The 26,280-nt window shown below is 39.8% G+C and overlaps 1 protein-coding gene across 11 annotated transcripts in view; it reads right to left on the reverse strand.

Annotated features, from left to right (window-relative positions):
* Positions 1-2,699: 2,699 nt before the first annotated feature.
* The window catches only part of SNAP91 (synaptosome associated protein 91), a 189,723-nt gene continuing 166,142 nt past the window's right edge, over positions 2,700-26,280 (reverse strand). For 10 of the 11 annotated variants that reach the window (XM_057489338.1, XM_057489336.1, XM_057489341.1 and 7 more), the window contains 4 exons: positions 9,376-9,456; positions 8,693-8,797; positions 5,162-5,264; positions 2,700-3,344 (listed from right to left, as the gene is read on the reverse strand). In XM_057489338.1, the coding sequence (XP_057345321.1) occupies positions 5,172-5,264; positions 8,693-8,797; positions 9,376-9,456 (279 nt within the window). In that variant the 3' untranslated portion in view covers positions 2,700-3,344; positions 5,162-5,171. The remainder of the gene's footprint in view (positions 3,345-5,161; positions 5,265-8,692; positions 8,798-9,375; positions 9,457-26,280) is intronic. The other variant, XM_057489339.1, reaches the window with a different exon arrangement.

The raw sequence follows: 26,280 nt of genomic DNA on the forward strand, positions 1-26,280 counted from the left end.
AAAGAAGAACAAAGCTCGGGGCATCATGCTCTCTGACTTCATGCTGTATTATAAAGGCATAGCGATCAAGCAGTGTGGTACTGGCATGAGAACAGACCCACAGATCAATGGGAATAGAGAGTGGAGAAATAAGCCCATTCACATATGGTGAATTAATATATGACAAAGGAGCCACGAATATACAATGGGGAAAAAACAGTCTCTTCAAATAATAGTTTTGGGGAAAACTAGACCACTATGTACAAAAGAATGACCCTATTTCACACTCTTACACCATACATAAAAATAAAGCCAAAAATGGATTAAAGATCTAAATAGAATACCTGAAACCATAAATCTCCTAGAAGAAAACATAAGCAGTATACTCCTGAATATCAGTATTGGTAATTTTTTCTGGATATTTCTCCACAGGGAAGGGAAACCAAACCAAAAATAAACAAGTGGGACAAAATCAAACTTAAAAGCTTCTTCACAGCAAAGGAAGCCATCAACAGAAAAGGCAACCTACTATATGGCAGAATATATTCAGAAATAACATATCCAACATAGGACTAATATCCAAAATATATAAAGAACTCATACAACTCAACATGGAGAAAACAAATAATCTAATTAAAAAATGGACAAGGAGCTGAATAGACATTTTCACAAAGAAGACATGCAGACAGACAACACATACATGAAAAGATGTGTCTTTCACATTCTCTTAATTAGGAAAACACATTTTAAAATCACAATGAGGGATCCCCTCACACAAGTAAGAATGGCTACTATCCACAAGAAATAACAAGTGTAGGCGAGGAAATGGGAGAAAAGGGAACCCTCCTACACTGTGCGTGGGAATGTAAACTGATGCAGCCACTGTGGAAAGCACTATGGAGGTGCTAAAAAAATAAAAATAAAAATACCATATGACTCAGCAATTTTACTTCTGGAGATTTTTCCAAAGAAAACAATTCAAAAAAATATATGCACCCCTTTGTTTATTACACAACTATTTACAATAGCCAAGATACAGAAATGACCTAAATGTCCATCAATAAGTGAATGGATAAAGGTGTGGTACATATATATGATGGACTATAAAACAAAACAAATGAATGAACAAAACAGAAATAGACTGAAACACAGAGAACAGACTGGTGGCTGCTACAGGGGAAAGGGATTAAGGGGTGGGTAAAATAGGTGAAGGGGGAAAAAAATTAAAATGCTTGATATCTTAATCTGGATGACAGTTACATGATGTATACACATGTCAAAATGCATCGAACTGTACACTATGTCATTTTATTATATGTATCTTGATAAAAATTTTTAATTACAATATTCCCATAAAGCAGTATATGATCAAATTATAGTCTATAAAAGTCATGTTATACAATCATATACTAGCTTCTGAAAGTTAGTTCTCAATTTATAAATCCCAGGTAAGGAAAAGACAGTTTTAGACATAAGAATATGCTTCTATTTGAGAAACAGTTCTCTTTGAGATTGGATTACTTTCTGAGTCTCTGTAACAATCTCGTTATAGGTGTAGTCACCCGATTTTATTAAAATAGGTTAATCTAGATTTTGTGTCTGAGTGTATGTGAGTGCAAATGTGTGAGTAAACTATAATCTAAAGTCTTATTATTCTTCAACTTTCATAGAGAATTCTTATGAAACTATCATAAGAATTTAGCCACATATTTTAAAAGAAAGTTCACCCTCTTCTTTTATGGAGTACGGAATTTCAGTTTCACGGGAGCAGCCATGGAATCCAAGTTTAATAATGGCTGATTAAAATAGCTATTTTCCTTGAATTTAATTTATCATAGGGATCAAACTATGTTTTGGTGGAAATGGACAGCATTTATTACTCTGAATGATTTTAGGTTTTCAATATTTTGTATATGCTATGTCTATCATTTGAAAAAGACTTCTCTAAGAAATAAAAAGAGAGAAAGATTATGTTTGCATTTTCTTTATTCAAGGTGTTTATTGCATCTCAGCGGGTGTACATGCACTGGGTTTTTAAACTGAAATACAAAGAAATGCCATTTTGAAATTGGTTTTAGGTAATTTTCCCCCGTTACAGTGTTTGTTATCCCCACAGTAAATTCAGATACAACCACTTTTAAATGGTACCATACATCTATTAAATAATTTGAAAAATAGGCAAACACCTTTCCAACCCATATGCTTTTATGAAGAGTGGCCAAGCCATAGCAACACTGATCAACAGTGACCTCATGTATGCATTGAAACTGTAAGCCATCAGCACAGACTGTATGACAGCAAATTAAAAATTAAAATACAGTATGTACAGTAAAGAATACAATTCTCTGAATTAGTTTAAATTCTAATCACAATGGTAACAACAAAACCTACTTTGAGCTCAGTTGAGGGATGGAAGAACACTAGTCTACAGAACACACAAAAAATACTTAACAGATGTACATAAAACCCACAATAAAATAAAATTATTTGCAGTGATCTTTAAATTTAAGTATCTTCAGATGCCTTCACAATCATTTGAATAGTACATTTCTAATTGCATGTTCATGGACATGACAGAAACAGACCCTTTACTTTTAGTTTTCAGTGCATTTAATCAAGAATGAATAAACAGGTCAATTTAGGTGCAAAACCTGTCAAATATAATTAAAATATATTTTACTATTTTAATACAGCAGTGATTAAATATGGAATTCTTCCCATATGTTTTTCATTCTTGGTAAGGTAGCTTCAAGGAGAAATATTTATTGTGATGTTAACCTTTATATTTTTTTAAAACAAAGTTTCTTAGCATATACAGTGCCACAAAAATAAACATTTCTCACAACAGTTGAAGTTCCTGTGATTGGAAAAATGTACTCCACACTGAAAAAAGTTTGTATATTTGAGTGTTTTCCTTACTATTTGATATTATCACACTATGTTTGTAACAGAGAAACAGAGAAAAAGAATTTAAGGGGAGAGTTTAGGTTTGTCCAAAAGTTATATATACATTGAAACCTTCAGAAACACAGACACATCTTTCCAAATGGCTCAGCACACGACAGCTGCGTCATCCATCCGTGGACGAGGTCCAGAAAAGCACAGAAGGCATTGGAAACATCCATTCATTGTTTACATCGTACAACACACAAATAGTCCAAATACACTACAGTTGTAAGATCAGGGATAACAGCTAAAGTAGTACACATTCCTAACGTTCACTTTCACAGCTGTGCTACACGTTTTGGAAGAGAAGTTACGGGTAAGCGTTGGGTCTGGTACTGGCGGCTCACTTTGGAACTCTGAGCATCAGTCTTATAAGTCTCCAAACTCATATTTTTCCTATTCAGTCACAAAAATTGCAGCTGTAAAGATAAAAAGCATGTGAATTAGGAAACAATATTACATACTCCTCCAACACTGCACCTCCCTCGCAATTTTATATTACAGTTACTATGAAAAATCTTCACACGAAAGTTTTCTGTATTAACAAATTCACATTTATATACTTCTCATAATTTTTGAAAATAAGCTTAAATTTTCAGCCAGGGGGAAAAAGAAGCTTTTAATGTATAGTTTCATTTTAGACAAAAATTTTATCAGAAAGATTTTGAAATATGGGTACTTACTAGAAATCTTTGTATTAAGATGTTTCATCTCAAGAACACCTCACCTTTTAAAAAGGGCAGCGAAAATAAAAAGGGAATGGCAATGACTGCCATCTGTGCTGCTTTCCAGTCACGGTGCTCAGTGGTTCACTAGGCAGTAGAACAGCTGCAGAACAGGAGGCAGGGGGATACGGGGGGCGAGTCCATGGCTTCGGCCCCGCCCCCCCCGCTGATGCGGCTGATGCAGGCTTCACCGGGCACCTCGGCCGGAAACCCTCCTGGGGCCTCACAGCTTAGCCACGAGGATAACTCCTGTCCACAAGACTCTGTCTGTCCCCCTGCCTGTGAATCTTTGAGGGTAGAGACAGTTGAGCACCCTGTTTCAGGCACCTACCAGAGCTCCTGGCATGAGAGGAGAGCAATGTTTACTGAGTAAGAGGTGGTAAAAGGCTGTCCTCTGGAGTGTCCTTGGTCACCCCTGAAACTGCAGTCGCTAAGAAGTAAGTACTCATTGTCTTACTGGTGCCTATGTCAGCCCAGTCCAACCCAAAGTGGAATAGAAAAGCTGGGTACCAAGAGAAATTACTTGGCTGGGATGTCAAGACCTTAAAATGATACGTTATTAATCTTGTGTAAGAAAAAAAGTCATAAAGCAGGAATCCACAAAAACTGCAGTAGGCATTAGAGAAAGTTTAAAGAATATACAGGTAGTGGGTATACAATAAAAATAATACTGGACAGTGTTTTTTGACAGTCTTACTGCTTCTCAGTGTGACCTTGGGCAAATCACTTAATGCCAAGGATCTGTTCCTTGAGCTGTGAAATGGAGATGAGAAGTATCTGGCTAGTTTATTTCACAGGGTTTGACCTCCTACAGAGACACTCAAAGGAGTTAATGACTGGGAAGTAGATATGAAAAGTACTGTGTAAATGAAAAGCAGCATTACTGTCCACCCACATTCAGCAAGTATTTACTGAGAACCTATCCACTATGTTAGGTGCTGGGATTTGCAGTGAACTATTTTTTTTCTCTAAATCCACTATTAATTATTTTGTAAATTATATTAGAAATTTAAAACCAGAGTGTTAAAATTTTTAAATTCTGCTTAACACACAAATGTAAAGGTAAGTATTTAGGCTTTTTCTGATGAGGCTGAACAAGGGTAAATGAAATAAAGATGTGATTATATAGCCAAATACATTCTTAGATGATTTCTAAATGCAATACTGTAAATGTTAGTTTCCTATAAATTCTAGTTATCATGCAATAAAGTGGTAATTTCCTAATTACCAAGTAGCTCGGGCAACTTTTTGCTTTGTCAAGGTGATCTCTGTGCTTTCCAAGTGTAAGGACAATTTGGAGGTTCCTCTTAGTTTTACAAGATTTAAAAAAATTTATTGATAATTCATTGATAGCTTTGAATACTGATTTAAAAAGTATAAACACTCGAATTACTATTGTTATTAAACAAATGTATTAAAAACACAGAAGTACAAATATCACATACCGCAAATAGCTAAGCAGTGCATAGGTCATTATTACAAGGCCACAGGAAAAGCTCAATATTAGATACCTTAAATTGTTTACAAGAAATCCTTGATGTTAAGATCCGCTAATGGGTCCTTTGCTGGAGGTTTCTTGGGACTCTGAGTGGCAGGTGTAGGGCTTGGAGAAAGCTAATAGGAAAAAGCCAGCCCATGATAGTAGGCAGAAAGCAAACAGAGAGACAGGTAAGCATCGGGCAGAGCACATGCTACAGCAAACAAACCGGCAGAAGATTAGATGGCTGAAGGTTCACAACATTTACTTTGTTCTACATAGTCATGGTGCTGTTTTTAATTCTGGATTCATAAAATACACTTTAAATTATGTTTGGCTCTCTTGAAATTCTTTGACATCCGGTTTAGCCCAAGTAAAATTTGAGGACTCTGGTAGAACAATATGGATATGAGTTAGAGAAGATATGAAAAACTAGCCACATAAAGATATTATTAATATATAGTAGAAAAACCTAAACCATTAATTTCTCTATACAAAAGCATTTTTACTTTGAGTTATTAGCATCACTAAACTAATAAAGGAATTTAAGCGACTTTTCAGTTTGAAGGAAAAATTGAAAGGAAACAGTTTGCAGAAGGTTGCTTAAGAAATTACTTAAAATTATTAGCATATAAACTATTTTAAGTGAAAACCAATCAAGTTTTCAGGTACTCTTTTGTTTTGGATGAGCAAATAGTTTCCTAGTTGTGAATGCCACTAAATTCCAACATTGCCTGTCCAGCTCCCAGAGACTACTAATTATTAAACACTACAGGAACTCGCAGCAAAAGCAGCAAAGCATCAACTTACCTTGTTTCTCTTTAATTAGTGCCTAAGTTACTGCATTGTGTGATAGAAATAAGTTCTTGGAGTGGGCTTTCCAGGAATGTTAGGATATAAAGCCTCAAAAAGGTGATGTAATCTATAGAGGTTAATAATTGAAATAGATCCTTTGAACCTAATTAGACTCCTATGTTCATAACATGATAGAAATCTCAGAAATCTGGGACTGTGGGACAAGGACGTATGTTTTTATTGGTTCAATAAACAGCTCCAAAAGCAAGGATTTTTAGATTTGTTCCTATGTCCTGAAACTATTTGCTGATGGCAGTATCTGTCAGTCAACCTTCCATTTTTAAAACTGGGACCATTATTTCATAGAAAGATCAGGAGAAAAAGAAATGTAAGAGTTGAACTTGTTTGGGAGATAAGAAACTCAGGAATTGGACCATAATGAATAATTAGGTGAAATGACAACATATGACACCAGTCAACTGAAGAACAGTGGGGCAGTACAGGCATCATTAATAAAAATGCTATTTTGTTTTCTGAAGCTACAAACTCATGTTTATTTTATTATCTAGTATAATTGGCTATGCTTCTTCTCTTATACAGGAAACAGAATTATATAAATATGGCATACCATTTCTTAAATTACTATAAATTCAATCAAATATTTAAAACACTGTTTTTATTATACCTATTTTTCATTCTCATTCTTTGAATTACATAAACAAACTGATGCTATGTAACACTGGTATTGTGCAAAAAACTACCTTAAGTAATAAAATTGCATTAATTTATTTCTAAACTTTCAGCATACTAAACACAATAAAAATTTTTTTAAATCTCAATGATTTTTAAATTTTGATTGAAGTTCATTAAAGATAGAAACATTCTTCCTTTTCTCAAAAAGGTGGTAGTCATGGTAGTCATGGGGAGTCAGTCACCCCAAAACATTCACAATAAATGAGATCCTTAGAATGTAAATGTATTTAGATTAAATTTAGCCCCAACAATTACCCCTAAAACCATCCTCATTCCCCACCCAAACAACTCCAGGCATGGTTCATTAGTCTCAGAGCAGTCTAGAAAACTTCTCGTCAAGACAGTGCTTTGGTCATGGCCTTGGAGGCTAAGATTTCTCACATTCTAAATTTATTTCTTTGAACACCCATCTTCCTCTCTCCTGGTCACTGTGAGACTTTTGAGGGGTTAAAATAAAGAAGCTGAAAGCACATTTTGGGAACAGATAGAGGATGGATTTAGAGATGATTTAGGGAAGCAGGATTAAAATACATTCAGAAAGTTCACAACAGGAACCCTATGGATGAGAATATAAACACCCATGTGGTGAGTTAAAGATACTACAGAAGTGAAACCATTTCCTGATACTGTTAAAATATACCTGAGCTATTTGTTTTGGTTTGCTCAGCATGTGGAAGTGAAGCTACAACTTGGTGTTCTGTCTCCTTCCAAGCCAACTTCTCATGACGAAAACCTGTTTGGTTCTACATATACCTCCACCTTGGCCAGGCAGTTTGTAAGAGGAGTCCAGGGAGGGTGACTTATTAGTGTAATTGTCACTATTAGCAGCAAATCGTTCAACACAGTGCACATATTTTAGCATCTTTGTAAGTGAAGGTAGTACATTGTTTAGTAAGAAAGTTGGCCTCACCTAAAGAGAGGTTTGCCCTTTGTCCTGGATCCTGGTAGGCAACCTCTAAACCCTGGGCATTTCCTGAGTGACAGGCATGTCCTCATTACTCAGGGTGGGTTCTTAGCACCACACCTGATAGTTCATGCTGACAAGGTGACTCACGGTGGGGCGGGCCATTCCAGGAAGACCAGCCATGTGATTTAGAGGGTTGGGTTTTTGGGGCTGCATGATATCAGTTTGATTTCTAGGGAGGGAGAGAAGCTGGGGGCTGAATTAAAATGAATGAACAATTATTCAGTCAATTACTCCTATAAAACAAGACCTCAATAAAAACTCTGCAAACTAAAGCCCAGAGGAAATTTCTGGCTTGGCAATACTGCACATCTACTAGCACACATTTATGCCAGGTGGGTGATACATCCCAAAGGACAAAGAAGCTTCATGCTAAGGACATTCCCTGACTTTGCCCTATGCACCTTTTCTTTAGGCCTAATTTGTATCCCTTCACAATAATAAAAATGTAATTGTAAATTCAGTGCTTGCCTGAGTTCTGTGAGTCATTCTAGGAAACTGTCTACACTGAGAATGGTTCTGGGAACTCTCAAATTTGCAGGCAACTGGTCCAAGTGAGGATGGCCCTGGGGACTTCCAAACCTGCAGCTGGTGTCTGAGTGGAGGGCAGTGTGGTGGGGACTAGTCCCTTGGACTCTGCGGTCTGGAAAACTCACTTGCAGATAGTGTCACAGGGCTCGGGCAAACTTGGCAGTCTGGAGGACTGGGATCTAGCCTTGAGTTTGGCTAACTCTGGGAACATATGATAAAACTACAGATCAGAAGTACTCATTTTTCTGAAATACATGACTTGATACTTTAAATGTCTGGTTGTTTTCAGGAGCCATTCTGAATTAAGTAGGAGAGGAATAAAAGGACCTTAGGATAGTTAGTGATTTCTAAAATTTTCCTCCAAAACTTAACACCATTGCCAATCTGTCCTCAATGTTCCTTTTACATATGAAGCAACAGATATGAGGGTTATATCAGGTGACAACATTTTTAAAGAATTAGCCACATGGCAGTTTATATTGATAAGTTAATGCCACTATCTGGTGGACATTTTAAACTGACCTGTGTGCCAGGGGCAGCCGCCGCTCCGAAGGGCGGCCGCATCACGGGCTGTGCGAACATGACTGGCTGCTGAGGCATCAGGGGAGCGCCAGTCCCAGCAGGAGGCTGCAAGGGAAGAGCGGCTCACAGCGTGAGGGGACCCACTACGCAGTGCCCTGACCCAGGTCTGTGAGAGAGTCTAATTCACAGACGGGCAGATGGCAGGGAATCAGGAGGTGTGGCTGACACCTTGTTGGCCACACAATAGCCTCATCCCAACTAGGCTTTGTTGTTTGTCTAATGTAAGTGTAACTCTTGAAGAAATAAAAGCATGTTTCTTCATGGAAGATGGTCCCAAAATTTTTTAGTGATAAAAGTGGTAAGTGGGAAGTCCTAATATAGTGGTTAAGAGTTGATTTTGACGATTGAACTAAGAATATGTTTGGTAAATATTAGTTCAAAAATGACATAACTATGTACCATAGAAATTGTTTTGATGGCAGAATTTATTTAAGTATTTTATAACTGACTTTATCATGTTATGTATAGACGATTTAATGTCTAAAGCAGATGACTTAACTTTCAAAGTTTTACTTTACTGCATTTAGGGAAGAATCACATTCCACAGTAGTATCCATTAATCTGGGATTTGGCAAAGGCCTTAGAAATGTCAGTCACAATTTTTAACAGAGGTCATCACTCACCATTGCAAATCCAGCCCCAGGCTGCCCGACAGATGACCCGGCAACAGGAGGGACCGAGCTGGATGGAGGCACAGCTCCTTGCTGCCAAGCAAACAAAACATACCACACACACACAACAGTAACAAACAAAAAGAACCAACACGTTTTAAAGTGACATAATACATTTTAAAGTGCATGCCCCTTAAGTATGTGTGGATATATATAAAGAAATCTTAAATTTCAATTTTAAATTAAAGAAAAAAAAAAATGGCCCTAGCACCAAACTGAAGATACCAACAAGATCTCTAGCTCGATGTTCACTGTGTGGCGCTCTTTGGGCTCGATGGCTTGCGGCTGACGCACAGCACCGGGCTTCCTCTCTGCCTCCCTATATGCCTCTCTTCCAGTCTCACCACAAACAAAGCAAACTTCTTCAAGCTTGTCTATTTTTGTCATTATATCCTGTGAGAAGTACTGGGTTAGACATTTGAGGAATGTGTTTTTATTTATATTTGCAATGCATGGTTTCCATTTTTTTCCCCATTTTTAGATTATTCTTTTTTGTGTTATACTTGCTTCCCTCTGACTTTTGACTGTTGTACATTTGCAAAAGGGTTAAAATTAATTTCAAGTTTAAGGCAGCACTTTGAAGACTGCACATAATATAGCACACATATCCTATTTCAAGTACAGATCTGATAGTTTTCAGTCATACACCAAACTTTCTAAAATTTCACTTATGTTTAAAATTAACCTTATTGAAATCCCTTAAATTTAAGTTAATCATTAGAGCAAAATACAAATTAAGAAAGAAAATACTATAGTAATATCAGCAAAAGTGGTGAAGTAAGGAACTCCAAAAGTCTCCCCAATCCATAAAAGCAATACAGAAACAGGCAAAACCTGTCTGAACCAACTACTCTGGAACTCTGGGAACTAACAAAAAGCTTGCAGCAACCTAGAAAAAAGTACTTATTGACAAAAACTAGATGACTCTTGGTAAAAATAGTGTTCTCTGTAGCACCTTAACTTAACCCTAGTTCATTCACTGTTCTCTAGCTCAGCTGTGTCTTATGAAAATATCATCACACATTCCTAGTAACAGTACCAGAGGGTACAGAATATATTTAATTATTTGTTTTGTCTCGTCTAAGTGGCTCCCTGCAAAAATTGGCTCAAAAGGCTTGTCTTTGTCTCATCAAACTGGGAATGCACCAGGTGCTAAAGTTGTTACCTGAAGCCATTTGTGGAAAATATTTACATGCAAATGTTTTAGTTGTTGCTTTCTGAGGCAACGGATAACAGGAGAAATAGTAGACTGAATCAATAGTTTGGAAGGAAAGGCTGGAGAATGAGACCCTGAAGGGATTAAGAGTTTGAAAAGCTCATATATACTTATGGGGATTTAGAAGGCCATGCACTTGCCCAGGGCTGTGTGCATGCTCAGGGAAGAGTTGAGAAGGTTCTGACTGACTGCGAGACTTTGGGCAAGCAGCAAGTAATTGCTAAGGCAGAGCTGCACCCTGCCGGCCTGAGTTTGAAGACATGCCACAGCACACTCAGAGCCTCTCTGCAAAGACTAGGATGTATTTTTAGTTCCAGGAGTTAAAGTAGTATCTGCCTAATCATTAGCTGACCACTAGCTAAAAGAACAGAGACCTCAACGGTTACACATGACGAAGAACACAGACTTACAGATTAGTTCAGGATGGTCACTAAGCAAAAAAAAAGACTAAAAGTAACAACAAACCTTTGGGGAGGGGTTAGAATCTGACTTCAGAGTTGCTACATTATAATATTCAGAATGTCCAGGTTTCAACAAAAAGTTATGAAGCATACAAGGAAAAAAGAATGTATAGCCCAAATGCAAGAGAAAGATCTCAAATCAATAACCTAAACTTCCACCTTAAGAAACAGAGAAAAAAAAACCCAAAACTAAACCAAAGTAAGTAGAGGAAGGACATACTAGGTATTAAAGTGCATATAAATGAAATAGAGAATGGAAAAAACAAAAGAGGAAATAGAAGAAACCTAAAGTTGGTTCTTTGAAAAAAATCAATAAAATTCATAAACTTTCAGGTAGACAAACAAGAAAAAAAAAAAAACCAGAAACTTAAATGATCAAAATCAGGAAAGGAAGTGTAGACATTACCACCCACTTAACAGAAATAAAAAGGATTATAAGGAAAAATTATGAGAACATATATGTTAAAACATTAGATAACCTAGATGAAATGGTCAAATTCTTAGAAAGATACAACCAAAACTAATTCAAGAAGAAATAGAAAATCTGAATAGACATAACATGTAAGGAGACTGAGTCAGTAATCAAAAAACTTCCATGATAGAAAAGCCCAGAACCAGATGGCTTCCTTGGTGAATTCTATTAAATATAAAGAAGAATTAATCTTCCTCAAGTTCTACAAAAAGAAAAAAAGAGAAGGTAAACACTTGCTAATTATTCTCTGATGCCAGTATTACCCTGACACCAAAGCCACACAGGAATATCACAAGAATACTACAGACTAAATATCCTTTAGGAATAATGAATGATGCAAAAATTCTCAACAAAACACTAGTGTAACAAATCCAGAAGTATTTTGAAAGAATTATACACCGTGACCAGGTGAGATTTATGCCGGGAATGTAATGTTGGTTCAATCAATTTAATACATATTAATAGAATATAAAGAAAAAAACCCTCAAACACAAGATCATCTCAATAGATGCAGAAAAAGCATTTGACAAAAATCTAACCTTCTTTTAAGACCAAAAAAACCACACACACACACACACACACACACACACAATAAAAAAAAAAAAAAAAACACCCTTCCACAAAGTGGGAATAGGAGGGAAATTCCTCAACCCGATAAAGGGTATCTGCCGAGAACCCATGGCTAACATCACACTTCATGTTTAACAACTGACAGCTTTCTCCTTAAGAACAAGACAAAGATATTCTAGAAGTTCTAGCCAGGGCCATTTAGTAAGAAAAATAGATAAACAGCATCCAGATAAGAAAGGAAGAAACAAAATCTCTATCTGTAGATGATGTTATAATAGAGAAAATCTGAAGAATCCATATACAAAAAACTGTCAACAGTTAATAACAAGTTCAGCAAAGTTGCTGATGCAAAATCAATACACAAAAAACAGTGTACTGTTCATTGCACACTCACAATGAACATTTTAAAAATGCAATTATAACCCCTATGTTTATTGCAGCACTATTTATAATAGCCAAGATAAGCAACCTAAGTGTCCATTAGCAGATGAATGGATAAAGAAGAGGTGGTACATATACACAATGGAATATTTATTCAGCCATGAGAAGAAAACAAATCCTACCATTTTGCAACAGCATGGATGGAGCTAGAGGGTGTTATGCTCAGTGAAATAAGCCAGGCAGAGAAAGACAAGTGCCAAATGATTTCCCTTATTTGTGTAGTGTGACAATGAAGCAAAACTGAAGGAACTAAACAGTAGCAGGCTCACAGACTCCAAGAAGGGACTAGCAGTTATCAAAAGGGAGGGGTTGGAGAGGGTGGGTGGGGAGGGAGGGAGAAGGGGATTGAGGGGTATTATGATTAGTACACATGGTGTGTGTGGGGTCACAGGGAAGACAGTGTAGCACAGAGAAGACAAGTAGTGACTCTGTGGCATCTTACTACACTGATGGACAGTGATTTCAATGGGGTATGGGGAGGACTTGATAATATGGGCGAATGTAATAACCACAATGTTTTTCATGTGAAGCCTTCATAAGAGTGTATATCAATGATACCTTAATAAAAAAATGAAATTATAAGAATTTATTTACATAGCATTAACAATAATAAATAGAAATAAATTTAACAAGAAAAGTACAAGACTTGTATACAACTATAAAACATTGTTGAAAAAAATTAAAGACGACTTAGATAAATAGAAAGACATCTTGGCTCATGGACTGGAAGAGTTAATATTGTTAAGATGGCAATACTTCCCAAGTGCTTTATAGATTTAATACAGTCCCTATCAAAATTTCAACTACTTCTTATGGAAAAATGGATAATATGAACTTAAAATTTATATGGAAATGCAAGGAATCCAGAATGGCCAAAATAATATTGAAAAGGAAGAACAAATTTGGAGGACTCACACTTCCTGGTTTCAAAACTTACTACATTAATTAAAACAATGTGATACTGGCCATGACAGACATACAGATCAACACAATGGAGTAAAGAATTTGGAAGTAAACCCATTCATCTGTGGTTAATTGGTTTTTTGACAAGGATGCCAAAATTAATAAATGAGAACAGTCTTTTCAACAAATGGTTTTGGGACAACTGGGTTTCCACATGCAAAACAGTTAATTGGGACCCCTATCTCATACAATATATGAAAATGAGCTAAAATAGGTAAAAAAACCTAATGTAAGAGATAAAACTAGAACTCTTAAAAAGAAGCACAGGTATAAATCTTTAAGACTTGGATTAGACAGTAAGTTTCTTAAATATGACACCAAAAGCATAAACAAAAAAAAAAATTGGAGTTTATCAAAATTAAAAACTTTTGTGCATCAAAGGACACTATTAAGAAAATTTAGAGAACTCACAAATGGGAGAAAATATCTGCAGATCATATATCTGATAAGCTTCTAGTATCCAGAATACATAAAGATCTCTTTGAACTCCACAATAAAAAGATAATTATAAAGTTTGGCAACTATAAAATGTGCAAAGGATGTAAATAGACATTTCTAGAAAAAAAAAAAAAGACATACGAGTGGTCAATAAGCATATGAAATGATGCTCACCATTAGTTATTAGGGAAATAACAAACCACAACCTAAACTAAGCACTGCTGGTGGGAATGTAAGATGATGCAGCTGCTGTGGGAAAGTTTTGCAGCTCCTCAAAGAGTTCATCACAGAGTCACACATGACTCAGCAATTTTACTTTCAGGCATACAGCTAAGAGAACTGAGGACATATACTCATATAAACACTTATATACAAATAACAGAAATATTTTTCATAATAGCTGAAAAGTTGGAACAGCAAAAATGCCCATCAGTTGATGAATGTGGTCTATACAAACTGTGGAATATTCAGCCATAAAAAATGAAGTACTAATGCATGCTACAACATGGATGGACCTTGAAAACATTATTCTGAGTGAAAGAATCCGGGCACAAAAGGCTCCATATTATATGATTCTGTTTATATGAAATATCTAGAATAGGAAAATCTAAAAAAACAAGAGTAAGTTATTGGGTGCCATGGGACAGATAGGTAAATGGGGAAGGGTCACGTTTCTTTTTGGGGTGATGGAGATATTCTGTGACAGAATCCAGATAGGAGTACTGCCTTTTTGAATAAGCCCACCCTCCATCTCAGCGAGGCCTAGGTGTCATCTTACCTAGGCTACAAGCATCCTCCGGAGGACAGGTCGGCAAACCACAAGCCCACCTTTTCCCTGACCCCACCCCTAAAAAAGCGCACCAAAAACGCAGTCATAAAAAGCCTCTTAGCCTGTAAGAGATGCCTTCTTTGTTCTGCTGGCCAGAACAGAGGGTCCCTCTCAGGTTTGGCAGTAAACCTCCTGGGACTGTTGAGTTCGCATGCCCTTTCCCTTTCATCTGGAGCCGAAATCTGGGAGCGGGAGCCGAGAGCAGGGGCTCTTCCGCAGCCTGGGAGGCATGGCAGTGGCAGCTCGTCCCGGGCTCACTCCCAGATCCCGGGATCCCCCTGCGTCTGGCCCCGTTTCCCTTCCCTCCCTCACCCAACATGCCCCTCCTGAACTCCAGTCCAGGGACCGTCCTGCCAGACCTCAATCTACACACACACCACCGGCCACTAATCCATCGCCATTCCCAGGAGGGTGAGATTCTGGCCTCATCGGCTTTCCCTTGGCGCCCAGACAGCTCACCCAGCCCCCGATCTCTTTCCCCTCCTCTCTGCTCTCGGTGAGAACACCGCTAGGGGGCCCCCTGCGCCCTCCCGGGGGGCGACCCCGTCCACGAGCAGACAGTCCCCTCCAGCTCGGGATGGATGACGAGAGGGAATGCATTTGGCATATGACCAAAAATCATGCTGACGAGTTGCACCACCAGCATCCTGCTAATTATGCACCGGTGGCTCGTGTGGTCCCCAGGGTTGAGTCCCAAATCCTTGAGTGGACATACCAACTCGGGGACCCTGGTAGGGCAAGTCATGATCACATGATCACTTGCCTCCTGGCAGGGGTGGAAAGAAAGAGAAAAAAAAACAGGTCAACTATGAGCACCTCAAGGAAATTACCTGGGGGGCAGATGAAAACCCACCCCTTTTCATGAACCACTTTTCAGAGGCCAAGATCGAATACACAAACACCAGCCCTAACTCCCCTGAGGGCCTTATTCTCCTACACCTCCACTTCATGTCCCAGTCTTACTCATACTCGTAAAAAGCTCCAAAAATTAGAAAATGTACCCCAAACACTCAAAAAATGAGCTTATAGACCTTGCCTTTAAAGTTTCAACAACTGGGATAAGGAACAAAAACTCAGAAAGAAAAACAGGCTAAAGCTGACTATCAGATTCTGGCCTCCCTAGTTTGCCCTCCCACTGAGGAGCCTGCAAGAGGCTTCACCCCACACCTGCCTGGCAACTGTTTCCACTGTGGCAGTCCGGGCCGCTGGCCAAAGTTTACCCTAATCCCAGGCCACCTCCAAGCCATGTGCAAACTGAGGACGATGGGGTCACTGGAAAATGGATTGCTCTTTGGGGAAGTCAGCCCCTCCCTTGAGTCCTCTCCCCTCCAGGAGACCAGACGCATCTAGACAGGACCTGGAGGCCCTCACGGCCTTGTCTCAGCAACCGATTGACGGCCTGGATCCCAAGGCCCCGTCCACAATGACACCAGCAGATCCACGGGGAACTGGTGGCAGCCGGAAGTCAGGCTTCTGTCCTGGTTGACCAGGGGGCCAGCCTCTCTGTGCTCAGTGAATACTTGGGACCTTTGCTCCCCTCCCAGTTGTTGGGATGAAAGGCTTAATAGAAACACCAGCCCAAACCCCTCCTTCATATTGTTCCCTGGGCCATATTACTTTCCCTCACTCCTTTCTGGTAATGCCCCACTGCCCCACACCCCTTCTGGGAAGAGATATCCTCCACCGCATAGGGGCATCCTTACACATTCCCTCACTTCCCTTGGAACCCTCCCTCATTCTCCCAGTCATACCCCCTAAAGAGGTCTTCCCCTCTGAGGTGGTACAGCCTACTAAATCACAAGTTGACTCTATTGTTTGGGACACAAAAAACCCTTCTATAGCCTCACATCACCAACCCCTCAGAATAGCCCTGAAGAGCCTACTCTAGCTGTTGCAGTTCATCGGTACCCCCTGAGCCCCAACAGCCATCTTGGCCTCCAGCCTATCAACCACCTTCTCAAGGCCCAAATCCTCATTCCTACCACTCTGTTAGGCAGAAGAACAGATATGAGCAGGGTGGAAAGAGAATAAGGCCACTAAGGCCCAGTAGAAAGGAATCAAAGAGTTAACCAGTTAAAACCAGAAAGCCAGAAAAGACTCACAGAGTTAATGAGTGAATCAGTTAAAGCTCAAAAGGCCAGAATCAACTGGCCCTGGAATGTTTGAATATTCCCCAAAGAAAAGTGTCTGAGCACAGCCCATGTCCTCACTGCGTCAGTTAGATCATGCCACTGTAAGATTTACTTTAGCCTGCTAAAAGGCACAGCTTATTTTTTAACTTAACCTATCTGCTGTTTTTTCCTCCTCCAGCCCCTAAATCAAGTAATGTGCAACCTGGGCAAGAGATAACCATCATGATTAATTTATGCAAATAAGCCCAGCTATAAACAGCATAGTAAAAACAGGAAAGACTCCATCTTAAAGCTAAGATAGCATTTTAAAACCCAGGAAGTTAAGAAGTCAGATTCTTAACATACTCTTTAGAAAGATAATAACTCAGCCCATCTTGGGGGCAGGGCAGACAGTCTTGAGTGATATTCTCCCAGAGGGAAGCTGCTAACCTGGGAAGGAATCAAAGCAGTAAATTTCTTGTATTAAATTGATTTTGCAGAATTATCTGGAGGACTGATAAGAGAAGAGACTTAATGTCTTATCAAAAATGAACATTTTAGGACCACTTAATAAGTCTACATCCTTAGCCCTTTGTCACATTCCTGAAAAATCCTTAAAAGGGGGAACCCCCAACCTTTTAGCACACGCCTCTCTCTGAGGTTGCATGGACTTTCTAAGTGCACAGCCTTAAATAAAGCTTAAACCTTCTGGTGCCCCTTCTCTGAGGGAGCCCACATTCTCCTTTCTCCAAGTGTGCACCTTTTTGCCTTAAATAAACTTCTTACTGGTCAACTTACAAAGTTTTGTCTCTGAAAACTTTTCCAGTGGTGTCTTTGTTACTTTGCTTTTTCATTCTAATCCTCTGAATTTAAGCTCAAACCTTCACTCTCTGTTCTATTTCAGATAATTAGGGAGGGGCTTCTGGGAGCTCAGATCTGGGCTTTCAAATTACCACTGCCTGGGTGACCCAGACAGAACTGCAGCTTACAGTTATGTTCTTTTAGTAGCCTGCCTGAAAGTCTTCTTTCTTTGCCTCTAGGAAGCTCACAGAACAAAATTTCACTTCATCCAGTGCTCTGCAGCTCCCCGAAATCCTGGGGTGGTAGGGACTCAGTTCCCACACTGTGCAGATCCAAGGGGACACTGGACGCCAGGTGACACTGGCTTAAGGAGTTAGCAGGGGATGTGCCCCATGCTGAGTAGCACTTCAGTGAATTTCCTTTATCACTCTTTCTGTCATTCCCTGACACTCTCACTTTAATTCCTTCCTTACCTTGTACTCTGACTTCCCTGCATCTCGGAGCTGACCTACTCCCAACAGTTCCCCCCACAGTACTCCCATCCTTCCAATACTCCTGATAGCTCCTTCCCATGGGTCCAAGATCTCCAAAAGATTCATGAGGCTGCTGTTCCCACCCACCCAGCAGTCCCCAGCCCCTACACCCTCCTCTCCCATATCCCCCCAGTACTCAATACGTCACTGTCCTGACCTCAAAGACGCCTTCTTTTCTATTCCCCTCATCCCTGATTCCCCACAACTTTTCGCCTTCACCTGTGCAGGCTCCTTATCTCTGTTCACCCAACAACTCACTGGATGGTTCTTCCCCAGGGGTTTCAGGACAGCCCCCACTTCTCTGGCTGAGCACTACAAAAGGACCTCTAGTCTCTCGACCTCCCCCTAGCTGCCTGCTCCAGAATGTCGATGACCTCTTGCTTTGCAGCCCCTCAAAAAATGATTCTACATCCCACCCTATTTCCCTTATTTTATTCCTAGGGAAAAAGGGATACCGTGTCTCAGAACACAAAGCTCAACTGGTAACAGCAAGAAGTCACTTCCCTTGGTCTTGACCTCACCCCAACCACTCACTGCACACCCACCTTCTGAAAACAAGCAATTAATAATTTTCCTTTCCCCACCATAAAGTGACATCTTCTTTCTTTCCTGGGGATTCTTAGCTATTTTAGACTCTGGATCCCGAATTTCTCACTCATTACAAAACCCCTATACGAGGCCTCCCACGGGGATCCCCAAGAAAGGGTGCCAGAGACAGACTTAATTCCTGCTTCTTTCTGGGCCCTTCAGTGGGCACTCCTCAAGGCACCTGCTTTGACTCTACCTAATCCTAACAAACCTTTCTTTCTATTCTTAACCAGCAAAAAGGGACAAGCATTAGGGCTACTTGCACCATCAGCTGGAGACTGCCTCCAGCCTGTTGCCTATTTGACCAAACAACTCAACCCTGTGATAAAAGGCTGGCCTCTCAGCTTACAGGTTCCAGCATCAGCTGCGCTCCTTATCCCGGAAGCCCAAGAAAATTGCCTTCCATTAGCCCTTATAAGTACACTCCTCACACAACCTCTGTGACCCTCTCAGCCACTGGGCTCTAACCCTTCTCTCCCGGCCCGAGTTCAAGTCTTACACTCTCAGCTTTGACAACCCTCGGTTACCTTCTACCTCTCCTGGCCCTGTTAACCTCTATCACCCTCCTCCTCCTTTTCCTGCCCTGCTCAATTAGCCTATTCCAAAGATTTTTTACAGTATCGAATGGCAGCCACCTCCCAGCCAACTACTCAAGAACACTTCCAAACAGCCTTCCTTCTTCAAAACATCAGAAAACTCCCTTCATTGCCCCCTCTCAGCAGGAAGTAGCCAAGAAAAGAACAGCAACCCATCTTCCTAATCCCCTTTAGAGCCAGAAATGATAGAGCTGGGACAGGAGGACCGCCTTTTTGAATAAGCCCACCCGCCATCTCAGAGACTTCGGTTTCATCTTACTTAGGCTACAAGCATTCTCTAGAGGACCCGACCCATCAGCCAGCCCCAAGCCCACCTTTACCCTGACCCGTCCCCTCAAACACCCGCCAAAAAAACCAGGCCATAAAAAGCCTCTTAGCTTGTAAGAGATGCCTTCTTTGTTCTGCTCGCCACAGCAGAGGGTCCCTCTCAGGGTTCATCAGTAAACCTGCTCGGACTGTGGAGATCACGCCCCCTCTTTTCCTTTCATTTGGAATTTGATTATGGTGATGGTTTTTACAACATCATAAATATACCAAAAGTCACTGAATTGCACACTTTAACATTACAAAAGTGGTTAATCTAATGTTATGTGAATTTTATCTTATAAAAATTTCTAGAAGAAAGATTTGGGAGCCAAGATGGCGGCATGAGTAGAGCAGTGGAAATCTCCTTCCAAAACCATATATACTTTTGAAAATACAACAAATACAACTATTCCTAAAAGAGAGACCAAAAGACACAGGACAACAGCCAGACTACATCCACACCTGCAAAAACCCAGCGCCTTGTGGAGGGGGTAAGATACAAGCCATGGCCCAGCAGAACCCAAGTGCCCCTCACCTTAGCTCCCGCAGGAGGAGAGGAGTCGGAGCGGGGAGGGAGAGGGAGCCCAGGACTGCTAAATAGCCAGCCCTAGCCATCCGCACCACAGCACAGACACACAGTGCGTGTGTGGGGTGCTGGAAACTAGGGAAACAGGACAGTAAGACCTGTGAGCGGGTCCCCACAGCTGGCGCCCCTGGGACAAAGAAAAGCGAGTGCTTTTTGAAAGTCTTAAAGGGACAGGGACACCACAGCTGGACGGAAGCATCCCAGGACACTTAGCCCAGCAGCTGGGAATCCTGGGGAACTCCAGGCACCCTAACCCCCTGGGCAGCAGCGCAGCTTGGAGGCCCCTCACAGAGATAAACAGCCTCCCAGCCGTTTCCCCTCTGACGTGGCTCTGCCATATTGGAGCAGCAGCCTGAGGCCAGCCACGTCCACAGCAACTGCAGAGCTAAACTCCATAGTGGCTGGGCAAGAATCAGAGGCCCCATCTGTGTGCAGCTGCCCAGCACAAGGCGCTAGAGGTCACTGTTCTCCCAGGAGAGGAAGGCCACAAACCAGCAAGAAGGGACGTTCTCCCAGCTGACACACAGCACCAACCCCGCACAACTACCTCCATCGCCATGAAAAGGCAAAAAAATTTGATACAGACCAAAATCACAGAGTCAACCCCTGAGAAGGACAGAGACCTAACCAATCTTCCTGAAAAATAGTTCAAAATAAAGGTCATAACCATGCTGACGGAGCTGCAGAGAAATATACAAGAGCTAAGGGATGAGGTCTGGAGGGAAACTACAGAAATGAAACAATCCGGAATGATTTATAAGCAGAATGGATAAGATGCAAGAGGCCATTGATGGAATAGAAACCAGAGAACAGGAACGCATAGAAGCTAATGCAGAGAGAGATAAAAGGATCTCCAGGAACGAAACAATATTAAGAGAACGGTGTGACCAATCCAAAAGGAACAATATCTGCATTATAGGGGTACCAGAGGAAGAAGAAGAGAGAAAAAGGGATAGAAAGTGTATTTGAAGAAATAATTGCTGAGAACTTCCCCAAACTGGGGGAGGAAATAGTTGCTCAGACTACGGAGGCACACAGAACTCCCGAGAGATGGAACCCAAAGAGGACAATACCAAGACACATAATAATTAAAATGGCAAACACCAAGGTCAAGGACAGAGTTTTAAAGGCAGCTAGAGAGAGGAAAAAGGTCACCTACAAAGGAAAACCCATCAGGCGATCATCAGACTTCTCAACAGAAACCTTACAGGCCAGAAGAGAATGGCATGATACATTTAATGCAATGAAACAGAAGGGCCTTGAACCAGGAATACTGTATCCAGCACGATTAACAATTGCCAGAGAAGCAAAAGTTGAGGGAATTTGCCTCCCACAAACCACCCGTATAGGGTATTTTAGAGGGACTGCTCTAGATGGGAGCACTCCTAAGGCTAAACAGATGTCACCAGAGAAAATAAAATCACAGTAAAGAAAGCAGACCAACCAAATACTAACTAAAGGCAAAAAATAAAATCAACTACACACAAAATCAGTTAAAGGAAACACAAAGGAGCACAGAATAAAACAGCCAACATATAAAGAATGGAGGAGGAGGAATAAAAGGGAGAGAAATAAAGAATCACCAGACAGCGTTTATAATAGCTCAATAAGCAAGTTAAGTTAGACAGTAAGATACTAAAGAAGATAACCTTGAACCTTTGGTAACCACGACTCTAAAGCCTGCAATGGCAATAGACATACCTTTCAATAGTCACCCTAAATGTGAATGGACTGAATGCACCAATCAAAAGACACAGAGTAATAGAATGAATAAAAAAGCAAGACCCATCTATATGCTGCTTACAAGAAACTTACCTCAAACCGAAAGACATGCACAGACTAAAAGTCAAGGGATGGAAAAAGATATTTCACACAAACAACAGGGAGAAAAAAGCAGGTGTTGCAGTACTAGTATCACACAAAATAGACTTCAAAACAAAGAAAGTAACAAGAGATAACGAAGGACATTATATAATGATAAGGGGCTCAGTCCAACAAGAGGATATAATCATTATAAACATATATGCACCCAACACAGGAGCACCAGCATATGTGAAACAAATACTAACAGAACTAAAGGAGGAAATAGAATGCAATGCATTCATTTTAGGAGACTTCAACACGCCACTCACCCCAAAGGACAGATCCACCAGACAGAAAATAAGTAAGGACATGGAGGCACTGAACAACACACTAGAAGAGATGGACCTAACAGATATCTATAGAACTCTACATCCAAAAATAACAGGATACACATTCTTCTCAAGTGCACATGGAACATTCTCCAGAATAGACCACATACTAGGCCACAAAAAGAGCCTCAGTAAATTCCAAAAGATTGAAATCCTACCAACTAACTTTTCAGACCACAAAGGTATAAAACTAGAAATAAATTGTACAAAGAAAACAAAAAGGCCCACAAACACATGGAGGCTTAACAACATGTTCCTAAATAATCAATGGATCAACGACCAAATTAAAATGGAGATCCAGCAATATATGGAAACAAAAGACAACAACAACACAAAGCCCCAACTTCTGTGGGATGCAGCAAAAGCAGTCTTAAGAGGAAAGTATACAGCAATCCAGGCATACTTAAAGACGGAAGAACAATCCCAAATGAATAGTCTAACATCACAATTATCGAAACTGGAAAAAGAAGAACAAATGAGGCCTAAAGTCAGCAGAAGGAGGGACATAATAAAGATCAGAGAAGAAATTTACAAAATTGAGATGAATAAAACAATAGAAAAAAATCAATGAAACCAAGAGCTAGTTCTTTGAGAAAATAAACAAAACAGATAAGCCTCTAGCCAAACTTATTAAGAGAAAAAGAGAATCAACACACATCAACAGAATCAGAAATGAGAATGGAAAAATCATGACAGACTCCACAGAAATACAAAGAATTATTAAAGACTACTATGAAAACCTATATGCTAATAAGCTGGAAAACCTAGAAGAAATGGACAACTTCCTAGAAAAAAAGAACCTTTCAAGACTGACCAAGGAAGAAACACAAAAGTAAAACAAACCAATTACGAGCAAAGAAATTGAAGCGGTAATCAAAAAACCACCCAAAAACAAAACCCCCGGACCAGATGGATTTACCTGGGAATTTTATGAGACATACAGAGAGGACATAATACCCATTCTCCTTAAAGTTTTCCAAAAAATAGAAGAGGAGGGAATACTCCCAAACTCATTCTATGAAGCCAACATCACCCTAATAGCAAAACCAGGCAAAGACCCCACCAAAAAAGAAAATTACAGACCACTATCTCTGATGAACGTAGATGCAAAAATACTCAATAAAATATTAGCAAACCGAATTCAAAAATATCAAAAGGATCATATACCACGACCAAGTGGGATTCATCCCAGGGATGCAAGGATGGTACAACATTTGAAAATCCATCAACATCATCCACCACATCAACAAAAAGGACAAAAAACACATGATCATCTCCATAGATGCTGAAGAAGCATTCGACAAAATTCAACATCCATTTATGATAAAAACTCTCAACAAAATGGGTATAGAGGGCAAGTACCTCAACATAATAAAGGCCATATATTATAAACCCACAGCTAACATTATACTGAACAGCGAGAAGCTGAAAGCTCTTCCTCTGAGATCGGGAACAAGACAGGGATGCCCACTCTCCCCACTGTTTTTTAACATAGTACTGGAGGTCCTAGCCACGGCAATTAGACAAAACAAAGAAATACAAGGAATCCAGATTGGTAAAGAAGAAATGAAACTGTCACTATTTGCAGATGACATGATATTGTACATAAAAAACCCTAAAGACTCCACTCCAAAACTACTAGAACTGATATTGAATACAGCAACGTTGCAGGATACAAAATTAACACACAGAAATCTGTGGCTTTCCTATACACTTACAATGAACCAATAGAAAGAGAAATCAGGAAAACAATTCCATTCACAATTGCATCAAAAAGAATAAAATACCTAGGAATAAACCTAACCAAAGAAGTGAAAGACCTATACCCTGAAAACTATAAGACACTATTAAGAGAAATTAAAGAGGACACTAACAAATGGAAACTCCTCCCATGCTCTTGGCTAGGAAGAATTAATATCGTCTAAATGGCCATCCTACCCAAAGCAATATACAGATTTGATACAATCCCTATTAAATTACCAACAACTTTCTTCAACGAACTGGAACAAATAGTTCAAAAATTCATATGGAAACACCAAAGACCCCGAATAGCCAAAGAAATCCTGAGAAAGAAGAATCACTCCCCAACTTCAAGCTCTACTACAAAGCCACAGTAATCAAGACAATTTGGTACTGGCACAAGAACAGAGCCACAGACCAGCGGAATAGATTAGAGACTCCAGACATTAACCCAAACATATATGGTCAATTAATATATGATAAAGGAGCCATAGGCATACAATGGGGAAATGACAATCTCTTCAACAGATGGTGCTGGCAAAACTGGACAGCTACATGTTAAGAGAATGAAACTGGATCACTGTCTAACCCCATACACAAAAGTAAATTCAAAATGGATCAAAGACCTGAATGTAAGTCATGAAACTATAAAACTCTTAGAAAAAAACATAGGCAAAAATGTCTTGGACTTAAACATTAGCTACTTCATGAACATATCTCCCCGGGCAAGGAAAACAAAAGCAAAAATGAACAAGTGGGACTACATCAAGCTGAAAAGCTGTACAGCAAATGATAACATCAATAGAACAAAAAGGTACCCTACAGTATGGGAGAATATATTCATAAATGACAGATCCGATAAAGGCTTGACATCCAAAATATATAAAGAGCTCACGCACCTCAACAAACAAAAAGCAAAATATCCAATTAAAAAATGGGCAGAGGAGCTGAACAGACAGTTCTCCAAAGAAGAAATTCAGATGGCCAACAGACACATGAAAAGATGCTCCACATCGCTAGTTTTCAGAAAAATGCAAATTAAAACCACAATGAGATATCACCTCACACCAGTAAAGATGGCTACCATCCAAAAGACAAACAACAACAAATGCTGGCGAGGTTGTGGAGAAAGGGGAACCCTCTTACACTTCTGGTGGGAATGTAAATTAGTTCAACCATTGTGGAAAGCAGTATGGAGGTTCCTCAAAATGCTCAAAACAGACTTACCATTTGACCCAGGAATTCCACTTCTAGGAATTTACCCTAAGAATGCAGCAGCCCAGTTTGAAAAAGACAGATGCACCCCTATGTTTATCGCAGCACTATTTACAATAGCCAAGAAATGGAAGGAAACCTAAGTGTCCATCAGTAGATGAATGGATAAAGAAGATGTGGTACATATATACAATGGAATATTATTCAGCCATAAGAAGAAAACAAATCCTACCATTTTCAACAACATGGATGGAGCTAGAGGGTATTATGCTCAGTGAAATAAGCTAAGCGGAGAAAGACAAATATCAAATGATTTCACTCATATGTGGAGTATAAGAACAAAAGAAAAACTGAAGGAACAAAACAGCAGCAGAATCACAGAACCCAAGAATGGACTAACAGTTACCAAAGGGAATGGGACTGGGGAGAATGGGAGGGTAGGGAGGGATAAGGGTGGGGAAGAAGAAAGGGGTTATTATGATTAGCATGTATAATGTGGGGAGGTGGGGGAAAGGGGAGAGCTGTGCAACAGAGAGAAGACAGGTAGTGATTCTACAACATCTTACTACGCTGATGGACAGTGACTGTAATGGGGTTTGTGGGGGGGACTTGGTGAACAGGAAAGCCTAGTAAACATAATGTTCTTCATGTAATTGTAGATTAATGATTACAAGAAAAAAAATTTTCTAGAAGAAAGAAAAAATATTTAAAAGAAAGAAATAGGTGAAGGGGATAAAGAGGCACAAAATCTTAATCATAATATAAAGCCACAGGAGTGAAAGTACAGCATGGAGAATAT

Source organism: Manis pentadactyla, chromosome 12, assembly GCF_030020395.1.
Source record: "Manis pentadactyla isolate mManPen7 chromosome 12, mManPen7.hap1, whole genome shotgun sequence".
Lineage (NCBI taxonomy): Eukaryota > Metazoa > Chordata > Mammalia > Pholidota > Manidae > Manis > Manis pentadactyla.